This window comes from Pelmatolapia mariae, linkage group LG10_11, assembly GCF_036321145.2.
Source record: "Pelmatolapia mariae isolate MD_Pm_ZW linkage group LG10_11, Pm_UMD_F_2, whole genome shotgun sequence".
In the NCBI taxonomy this organism is placed as follows: Eukaryota; Metazoa; Chordata; class Actinopteri; order Cichliformes; family Cichlidae; genus Pelmatolapia; species Pelmatolapia mariae.
Window position 1 is genome coordinate 53,112,422 of NC_086236.1, and position 10,602 is coordinate 53,123,023.

The 10,602-nt window shown below is 38.8% G+C and overlaps 1 protein-coding gene and 1 long non-coding RNA gene across 3 annotated transcripts; one reads left to right on the plus strand and one right to left on the minus strand.

The window, feature by feature from the left end:
- The first annotated feature begins 2,589 nt into the window (after positions 1 to 2,589).
- si:dkey-79d12.5 (protein BTG3) lies at positions 2,590 to 9,881 on the plus strand. 2 transcript variants are annotated; one of them, XM_063488372.1, is made up of 5 exons: positions 2,590 to 4,441; positions 6,503 to 6,680; positions 6,780 to 6,917; positions 7,096 to 7,441; positions 8,632 to 9,881. In XM_063488372.1, the coding sequence occupies exons 2-5, from the start codon at positions 6,508 to 6,510 to the stop codon at positions 8,827 to 8,829; spliced, it is 855 nt and encodes a 284-aa protein (XP_063344442.1). In that variant the 5' UTR covers positions 2,590 to 4,441; positions 6,503 to 6,507; the 3' UTR covers positions 8,830 to 9,881. The 2 variants fall into 2 exon arrangements, with proteins under 2 accessions (XP_063344442.1, XP_063344441.1); XM_063488371.1 differs by lacking the exon at positions 2,590 to 4,441 and having other exon boundaries at positions 5,431 to 6,680.
- On the minus strand, positions 6,644 to 10,577 carry LOC134637853 (uncharacterized). Its single transcript, XR_010095188.1, has 5 exons — positions 10,490 to 10,577; positions 9,909 to 10,095; positions 7,181 to 7,259; positions 6,806 to 6,933; positions 6,644 to 6,731 (listed from the first exon to the last, which is right to left on the minus strand). It is a non-coding gene; the product is annotated as an uncharacterized LOC134637853 (long non-coding RNA).
- Positions 10,578 to 10,602: the final 25 nt, after the last annotated feature.

A 10,602-nucleotide genomic window follows, 5' to 3' on the forward strand; every position in this document is an offset into this window, starting at 1 on the left:
GAAGGGACACATGGACAGAGAAGGTAGGTGGTTTGAGAAAGGAGTAAAGGAGTCCATCTACAGTTCATAATTTGTTAGACAAAGTGACAATGTTTGTAGTTTTGCCTCTGTATGCTTCTGTATAAATCAAAATGTAGTTGAAGTGCTGATTTTCTGCTTTAATTGAACGGGTTAAGTAAGAAAAATTAGTTCAGGACTTTAGGATTTAAGTCTTTAGTCATTTTTATTCATAGTCCTTTATTCTCAGAGGCTCAAACATATTTGGACAAACTAACATCAATATAAATGTAAATATTGTTTTATCACTTGAATGAAAATCCTTTGCAATCAGTGACTGCCTGAAGTTTAGAACTCATGGACATCAAATACTGTTTCCTACCTTGAGATATTCTGCTAAGCCTTTAACTTCAGTTGATGCTTGTTTATCTGCACTCAGATTTCTATTTAATAACTGAAAAACATGTTCTGTTGAGTTGAGATCAAATCAGAGATTTAGCCATTCATGAATATTCAATTTCATTCCCTAAAAAAATCCCTCTTGTGTTGCTTTTGCAGTATGCTTTGGGTTATTATATATTTCCACTGTGAAGCTCTATCTGGTCATTTTTGTTGCATTTGACAGAGTATGATCAGCGACTATTACCCTGTACACGTCACATTTCATCCTGCTACTTCTATCAACAACATTATTATCAGTGAATACTTTCACTGGCAGACATACTTGCCCATGACATAAAATTGCCTCCACCATGTTTGCCAAATGATGTGGTATCCTTTGGATAATGAGTTGATTCTTTCTGCGTACTTCATTCTTCTCAAGTTAATCTTGATTTAATGTCTTCAAATATGTTTTTCTGATATGTTCTGATGTTTACCTGCAAAAATCTTCTTGTTCTTAAGTGTAACCAGTGATTTGCACTTTGCTGTAATTCTTCATTTAAATTCAACAAATAAATTCAACCTCCTTGAGTTCTCAACTCGATTAGATGTTGGAAATCATTCTGTCATTATCCATTTTAGTTTGTCATTTGTGAGCTTTCGGCCATTTGGTGTTTTTGAGATGACCAGGTCATGCCTTCTTTTTTTGTAATTTTGACCACTCCTAAAGTTTTTGCTGTCTCTATGGTAGTTTTATTCAGGATTTTTAGCCTTTTTTAGCCTCCTTCACCTGGAATGGCATCACTTTGGGCTTCATATTTAAACTTACAGTGAAATTCTATAAAATACGAATTCATCACTTTTCATTAATATGGCTGCTTCCATGAAACTGCTTCTCAATAAAATCCGTTGAATCAAAGCTGAAAATCTGCACTTCGATCACATGTTCAACAGCTGATTTAAAATCCTCTCTGATGGTGGGCAGAGGCAAGAATAAATTGTGTCTTTGTCTTTATTATGGACCTAACTATATATCCACTTGAACTAATTGAAGCTAATAGTCTACAACACCAAATACCAGCCACCTATAAAACAATTCTGACATCTCTTTCTATGTGTTTCATAACCCCCATTCACACATTGAATTGACTTTAGTGATGGCAGGGTGGTGAATCGTCTCATGGATAATTCACACCTGGGTTCATGCCCTGGGTTCACCCTTTGACTGGCTTTGTGACCCCTAGTGATGACAGGGTGGGTCAACGACTCTCAAGACGACCATTTCTAAAGACAACTGTCCCATTAAAGCCTGAGACATACCATTAGCTTTTAGAACTGAAACAAACTCAAGAGATAACTGTTATTATTATTGGCAGCTAGAAATGCTATGACTGAGTTGTGTGTGTGTGTGTGTGTGTGTGTGTGTGTGTGTGTGTGTGTGTGTGTGTGTGTGTGTGTGTGTGTGTGTGTGTGTGTGTGTGTGTGTGTAGCAGGGGGTCTTCATGAATTTTATACACTGAAGTCCTTCCAGCCTTAAGCTGTTAGAATGGGCTGTTCTAATGACCTAAATAAACCTGAAGGCTGTTTGTTTGAATGGCTTCACTATATAAAATTCATGAAGACCCCCTCCTACACACACACACACACACTAAACCAACTCCCAGTTTTGGGTTTGGGAGACAGAAACTCTGTTTTTTCTCCAGATCAGTCTTAAAACTTTGATTTTTGTTAAAGCTTATACTTTAAGATTTGTACTTCCCTTAGCACTAATTAGCATCTATCTGTCTCTGTTCAGTGAATCCATGCACTTTATAGATGCTGCTTATTAAACAACCAGGCTTGCATGAGTTTACTGACAACTTCACCCTAAAAATAAATAAACTTCAAGTATAGATCTCCCTCCTCAGGGTTCCTTTAAGGAAAATTAAAAATAATAATAATAAAGAAATGTAAAAATAAAATAAAATAAAATAAAATAAAATAAAATAAAATAAAATAAAAAAGAACAACGATTTTTGGCCCTCATAGACTCGAGGCAATAATTTTTAATTAAAGTGTAAGAACTAAAGAAACTGTTTGGTATAAAATGAATATATAAGATTCAAGTACATTTCATTTGATCAATTACATTAAATCTAATGTACTTATGTACCAAATTTACACAGAAAATCTACATGTGATCAAATTACTTAAAGTCAGCATTTTGGGCATAAACATTTTTTAGATCGGTCAACAATTGCTTCAGACCAGTGAGTCTAATGTTTTATTGATTTTTTTATGTAATTAAAAGTTGAAAAAGTTAATCTGTAAATGACCATTAAAAAAAATCCACGTTTGACTTCAGTGAAAGTGAGTTCAGCACAATAGCACCACCCATCCATTCTAGTTTATTTGGTATGTAACAGTTATGCAAATCAACCTCTTGAGCGCTTAAATAGTTGTAGGATACCGGCCAAGTCACTTCGAGGAACACTGACAAACAGCACTCACCTCAAACAGAAGGAATCTCTGCTCCCTATTGTAAGTAAAATTTGATTTCCATCGTTAGTTCTGATAAGCACTTTTAATTGGTGTCTTTCATTTGGTTATCTTTTGAAAATGTCTTCATTTCATGTCCGTGTGAACCACTATCATTATATCCACGGTTCTATCAGACAGGTTTTTTAGATTCGTCTCAGCAATCCTGGTTACTGTCTTGCACGAGACCAATAGAGACCAACACTTCTTCTCTGTTTTTGTAAATCTTTAGTCATTAATTTGCGTTATCGTTCACACTTTGTCGGACTTTTTAGTCTAAGCCACATTCAGACATGCGCGTCTTTATATTTGGTTCTATATGTTATATGGGTATGTCACTTTCCGTAAGGACCTGAAATTGGCAGAACTGGTCATTATGGGGGTGTCTCAGTCCATTGTAAGTAGTTATCTTGGCCAGGGTAATTGCTACATGTATTCCAACTTAATTTGTGTTTATATTTGTTACAAACTGCGGCCCTCTTGTCCAGGTTTGTCCAGGATTTCAATAGCAGTAAAACTTGACCGTGACATATATAAAAATTATATTATATAAAAATCTCAGATGTAAAGCCACAATAATCTCTCAAATCACAAGCCTTTACCCCTCATTGGCATTAAATTGTAAGTTAAATTTAACACAGACTTAAAATTTCTACAAATTTACAAGATAAATCAGCATCTAACAGCAACAACTCTTTAACGGTCTTAAGCTACCCGTTTACTTAAGAAACCCAGTGACTGGGTCTTGGGTTATTAAGGTAATTTTCAAATTTACTTGTCAAGTTCATCTCACCTTATATAAGCTCATCATTGTACTAATTAAGTTATTTTCAAATGTAGCACGGCCTTCATTTCCAGTTTCCCGAGACTTCAACAGAGAGCGTGAGAGAGGTGGTAGACGTAGGCGTGGGGGAGTACTGTACTACTTATGCAAATGGTCACCATAGCAATGCAGCCCGCCGTTAGAATCGGTTATATGGTAATAATTAGCCTACAAACAGTTAATTAAGTCTGCTGCTAGTGAAGCTTCAGGTATGTGACAATCAAACATGTAAATCCATTAAAACGTAACTTCATAATGATATATGATTATATGATTCATAGGAACGCATTCCCTATGTGACATGTATGTAGCTGTGGGGTACAGTTAATTACAATCCTGGGTTTGTTTGTATAGCATATAGTTGCTAAGCGCTTCGCAGTTTGGGTGAAACCACACCTTTAAGAGGTGAGGACACTATTAGGTATCCCCCCACCCACACGCTCTTCCGCCTAGAAAAGCGGCAGAGTGAGGGATTTCGCTCTCTTTCACGCTCATCAGCTGTTTACTCCGGTATTCCATATTTGGGCCGGGCGGGCACTAGTCACCGCTTGCTCACTGCACACAGCGAAGGAAGTGAGTCACGCTGACGGTAATCCTACGTCTCTGTTGCTTTACAGCCGAAGAGAACAAGGAAGGAACGTGCCGCCACGAGAGTTCCAGCGCATCAGTACCGAGGGGCAGACAACTACAGCAGGAGGACACCGACAATAAATCCGTTAAAATGTGAGTACTCACTTCTGTACTTCTAACTTTAATTTTATCGCGTTTAGTTGTGTAATGTGGTGAAGTTTTGTCAGCTGTGTTACGTCTGTTTGTTGTTGTAAATTTTATTTGATTGTATTTTATCCGGTCGATTAATGTTTTTTAAACATTTTATTTATTTATTTATCTAATCTCATCTCCGGAAATACCCCCACCCAAAAAATACATTGTTTATTAATTGTTAATTAATACGTTGTTTAGGTGAGCTGCCTACAGCTGTACGCTTCTCGTCACAAACTTTCTGAATTTCCATTTGGGGGTTTCCGCACCGCCCGAAAACTCAAGCGCGTTATTTCCACTAAGTAGTGTGACGTTCCCTTCATCACAGCTGGCTGGAGGATATACATTTTTCGCTTTCTTATATTCTTTGTCTGGCTTTTTTATTTTCTATCCCAACGGTCCACAAGCAAGTGAACACGCTTTGCGCCGTGTCCTCATCTGCAGGCGCGGGGGGAATATCGACGAAACCGCTCCTAAAAAATGGCTCAACTAATCTTTCCTTTACAGGGCGAAATTTTAACAGAGTTTCGCCCTCGTAGTTAAACATTAAAGACCGCAGTATACGCAGCTGGAACAAGCCTATGCCTGAAAATAGGTCAAGTTGTTCCAAACAAAACTGTATCAGAGGTTTGCGTATAATGACAGCCGCTCGCCTTTAAACGAGCACAGTAAACATGGTGTGCAGACTGAGAAGCTACCTCATTTTCGAGCTCACCTAACTTGTGATTATAGAGAAGTAATCAGAGAAAACAAACACCCCCAGTGATGCGTTTAAGTTCCTTCAAAACGTAAATCATTCATCTGTATAATGCCAAATGAACGTGTGTAAGACCATCTGTCTTCAGTAACATGCTGTTACATTTTGTCAATAATCATCCAATTACAAGGACAAAAGTTCAAGATAAACCATGGATTTAAAATAAGAACATCAGTTTTAAAACAACCTTTTATAAATAAATCAAAGCGTTATTACAGGCATTACTTACTCTTTGTTCGACAGTAACTAAAATCACTGGTTCAAGTGTCTAAAAATGAAGGTGTAGGCCTGCTATAAAAAGAAAACAGAAAACAATATTTATATTCAAATCTGCAGATGTGTGGTTTAAACAGCTGTTGAGGTCGCATGTACCACAATCGTTGAAGCAATTCTTAAGACACTGTGCTGTTTTTAATGGCTTTAATGTCTCTTAGCGTTTGTCTCCCAAACCATATTGACTCTTCATTGCAGATTCTAGCCTACCCCTGTTTACCTCACGGACAAATTATAAACTGGAAGTCCGAAATGGTGTTTCATCATCTGAGGGGGATAACACATCGATGCTCTCATAGTTCATGCTACAGCAAAACATTTGTTAGGGATTTAAAGTTGCTGCTTGTGTCACAGGCTCACAGCTACCCTTAAGGGAAGGCTGTGGCTCCATGTAGTCGAGAAAATGATTATTTTCTGTGACAACACATTACCCAGACTGAAGCAAGAGTGGCACGTCGCAAGCCACAATAACAAAGTACAGTTTGCACCTCAAAAGTTCAAGGATGGACTTTCTTGTCAGGGATAACAGGAAGATGTTAGCACTGTCAGCTGGTTTGTCTGCAGTTGGCCAAAGCCTTGGCCTAATTAAGCACATTTTTTCTCTCTCTGGTCAAGTTGACACTGACACTCAACCCAAAACAGACATGCTATCAGAAAATAAACAGCACAATGACCTCAATGAATTTGCATAGCCAAATTACTTGGATGTCAACCTGGCGGCTATAGTTTGCATCTGATTTGCCCGTGTACAAACTTTATCTTTTTGTTGGCACAGAGCATGGCAATATATGTAAAATTCACTCAGGACATCTCACCCATGCTCAACACTCCCCTGAAGGCAAAGAAAAATAAATATACACTTCAGGGACAACTGCACAGTGTGATAACTGAAGTTCAGGGTCTTCCACACCTCACTGAAGTCATAGCAAAACACATGCACAGAATCACATGGATAAATTGTGTGGTTTTCTTCCTTCTTTCTTTGTCTACAGTCACCATGAAGCAAGAGATCAAGGCCGGGGTGGACTTCCTCAAACGAATGGCTGTGACACGTGGTAACTTAGATGGGGCCAAAGCAGAGTTGTTTGCAGAAAATCTTCAAAAACTTCTATGTGAAAAATACAAGGACCACTGGTACCCCGACTGTCCCAGCAAAGGCCAAGCATTTAGGTAATCATCGCTGTTTAAACATTTACACAGTGGTCAGTGAGTGACTTTTTCCTGCAAAGAAAGAAGGCGCCTAACTTTTAATTCCTGAACTTTTCACAGATGCATTCGCATAAACAGAAGCATACCCTGTGATGAAGTGGTGTTGCAGGCCTGCAAAGAGACTAACATCATGCCCACCAGCCTGGGATTTCCATCCGAGATGACTCTGTGGATTGATCCGCTGGAGGTGTCTGCAAGGTGAGTCACCGGGTGCCTGCAGAGGCAGACAAAGACGCAGCCGTTTCTCAGTCTGTTCTGTTGTGAACGAGTGACAGTTGTGATGCAATATGTGAAACAACATGTGCAAACTTGTAGGAAGTCACAGGCTGGAAAATGGGTGGCATGACTTAAAAATCATTTACTCCCTTCTTCACAGATCCAAAGAGAACAACAGTCCCTTTAAAGTTGCTTCTTTCGACAAAGAGGAGGAAGAGGAGAATGAAGAGTGTGTGAAGGATGACCTGGATGTGTCCTCGCTGGACTCACTAAGCCAGGAGACTTCAGATTACCACTCTGCCACATCTTCGGATTGTGGTTCAGCTGCATCGAGCGACACGGAGGAGGAGGCAAAAGACGGGGATGTGCAGGGAGAAAAAGAAAAAGAAGGGCAGGTTGCTGAGAAGGGAAAGATGGAGGATGAAAGCTGCAAAATAACCATGGTGCCCAGGATTCGAAAGCCACACGAAGATGGATCAAACAGGGTCAAATACCCAAGAAATATGGTACGTTTTTCTTGCTTTCTTTTTTTTTGTTTTCTTTTCTTTTCTTTTAACAATCTGTTGGTCATCTGTTTACCACAATGCTTCTTAGAGCAGTTATCTATGTGGCCAAACCTGTGCCTACGTTAGTAAAAGAAAGCACACTAATGAACAATAGTGCTACAGGAAATGACTTCTTTGTTACAATGAACCTGAGTACAGTAGTCTGTAGTCAGAAAAACCCACATGCAGCATCTAGCTGCCACAAATATACACTTACAGATTCTCATCACATATCAGTTCAGTTTTATATAGCGCTTCATCATCAGCAGTGATCAACATCTGTTGATCATCTAAAGGCAAACACCTAGCGTAAAGACCCCACAATAATAAAGAGAAAACCCCAACAATTAGATGACCCCTCTTTAAGCAAGCACTTGGTGACAGTGGGAAGGAAAAACTCAGGAAACCTCTTTCCATACCTTTTGTAAATTTTTTCAGCTGGCAATTCATGAGGTCTTGTTGATGATGATTTCCAATAATGGAACGACCTCTGAGAGTTGAATGAGGTTTGAATGAGCTTTAAGGACTCTTGTCTACATAAAAGCTAATCCTAGCCTGCCTTTGTTGTGGTGTAGCAGAGAATTGGGTCAACTTGCTGTCTTAAGTTGTTATGCTGGAAATCTGGTTGTCAATTCACACGGTTAGATCACTGCCTTGGTATTGCACAACCATAAATCTGGGCAACTGAGCTACTGAAGGCAAGATTTTTTCCCTCTTAGTTAATTTGCTTATTATATAGAATTAATGGCTTTAATAACCTATGCAGCTGAAAATTTCTGTATGAAATAAGTGTGACTTATCTGTGAATTATACGTTATCCAGTTTTAAGGATTTATGGCCTTGTTGTTAGCGACTGTATAGGTCCAGTGTTGTAATTCATTGGATTTGTTGTTGTTATAAGAAACTGGCCTTATTTCTTTTGGATTAACTGACTCACACTTTTTGCAATTTCTTCCTTCACACAAGTGAGATACATGAACAGCTATTTTGAGTTTCATTTGCAAGCTGTTGTTGATGTTAGCTGCTGCTATATTATTACAGTGTTATGTTTTGTTGTCGTGTGCTTTAGAAAGGATTCATCACATATGGAAAAAATGTGTCTGTTACCATCCTTTCAGATTTCACTCAATCCAATCTTTGTCTCTGTTCAGGTGCCTCCTAACCTTCAGGTCATCTACCACACTACACCAGTGTGGCCTCAGTACAAGAAGCATGCTCCAGTTTTCCTCAGCACCGTGCCACCACCTCCAGCCCAGCAGGTCGTTGGATACTACGTTGTGCCGCGGACCTTTCCGCAGTTCATCATCCCTCAGGCTCCCCTGCAGCCATGGCGAGCAGGGAAGGAGTAGACCAATTGTGAACTATGGGGAGGGCAAGTTTGGGGGCATTGTAAGCATTATAAGCTGAGCCGTCTGATGTCAGGCCTGAGTACAGATCTACTTGGACCAAAAGGTTTAGCTGTACAGTTTAATTATTCCTTTCATAATCTGAAAAAAACTCTTTCTTTTTTTTTTTTCATTTTTCTTTGTCAACGACGGCTATTACTCTGCACAGGGATACCCCACAGCTCAAGTGAAAACTGCTCTTTGAATCTGTTGTGTTTGCACTGCTGCTTTTGTATTGATGAACTGTACTCAACAAGAACAACATCAGTCACTGGGTGCTTGAAGTTGAACTCAGGAATTCTCAGCAATATGTTTAATGCCAAAAATATGTCTTTTAAAAATTTTTCTACCACCTGTAAGTCTTTGCAGGGTGTAAAAGTCACAGTTAATCACTGTGAAATGTTATTCAGGGTTTTTAAACTACTGTAGCAATAGTGACAATATCTGTATATTAAGTAGAAGAGGCTATTTTTTTACTAAGCTGCTTGTAAATATTACCACATCCGATGAGCACTTTATAATCGTATATTTGTTGTAATTTATTCAGCCACCAATGGATGGCAGTCAAGTCACATACAGTCAGTTTTATATATATATATATATTTCAAACTTTGGTTTTACTTTAGAAACTTCACTTTTCCAAATGTGAACATGTTTATTTAATAGCTTAAACGCTCTCTGCTGTAATATACAGAACGCTTGTGTCACTGTTTTTTTTCTTGTTTGTTTGTTTTTTAATTTGAAATAGGCTTGCGTAAGGTCGTGACTTTTTTTATTGTTCATTGCTTGCTATGAGGTCCTGCTACAGCTTTATAAACCATGAATTGTTACTTTTCATTTTTTATTTATTTACATTTCACGCTTGCGCGTTGATTGATTTTGTAGTTCTTGCTTGAGCCGCTTGTTTTATCGCAGAAGATTAATCCATGCAGCTTTTACTGAAATCATTGTTCTGACATGAATCGTACTTTTCAGTAAAGTCTTTGCTGTTGCGTTTAAATCCTGTTTGTGTTTCTTCTTTTTTTATTTGGCTGGGAAATCACCTGTATAAAGTGTATCCTCGGGTAGACCGTCAGCGGAACAGCAGGATCTGGTTAGCGGAAGTACTCCAGTGCGTTGGATGCGTCACGTTGCCCAAGGTCATGACGCTGTGCCTCCAGAGTCAGTTGAAAGGGTTTAGGGGAAAGGCTTTTTTCCCTCACTTTTTGTGTAGTCTATTTGGGGACTTACCTGTGCAATTTAATAACAGGAAATGTGGAGACATCGAAATCAGAGGGCACAGTTACATGAATGTTTTCAAAATGACAAGAAAAACATTTTCAGGTAGAAATTGAATAGTGACAGCAAACGATGTTAGTGAACCCTGACTACTGCTTTGAATATAACCTAGTGCAACTCATCCCCGCCACGGCTCTGTAGCTATTGTGAAACTTGCGCAGTCCAGATTGCATTGCGTCAGAATCAAATTAAAAGATTAAAATAAAAGCACGGGGGTTACATAACTGAATTTCCATACATTTGCCGTTTGGCGTTTTCTCTCAATTAAAATAACAATGATTGGATTTTTTTTCTTACACATCATCAAATAAAGAAATGTACGAAAGTTTATGTCATTTCACTGTACCTGCAACCTTCCTGTGCTTCACTGCAAAGAGAGTGCGCCACGCACGTGACGAGCGCATCCACCCGCGCACAAAGAATGCGCTTATCAGACCAGCGCACACTCTTAAATAATAA

Bases quoted from the DNA above. Each gene is read 5' to 3' on its own strand.
- si:dkey-79d12.5 (XM_063488371.1), top strand. From the start codon at position 6,289: ATGGCAATATATGTAAAATTCACTCAGGACATCTCACCCATGCTCAAC. The intron at 6,681-6,779 runs GTAATCATCGCT...AACTTTTCACAG, and splicing joins AGCAAAGGCCAAGCATTTAG to ATGCATTCGCATAAACAGAA. The intron at 7,442-8,631 runs GTACGTTTTTCT...GTCTCTGTTCAG, and splicing joins TCAAATACCCAAGAAATATG to GTGCCTCCTAACCTTCAGGT.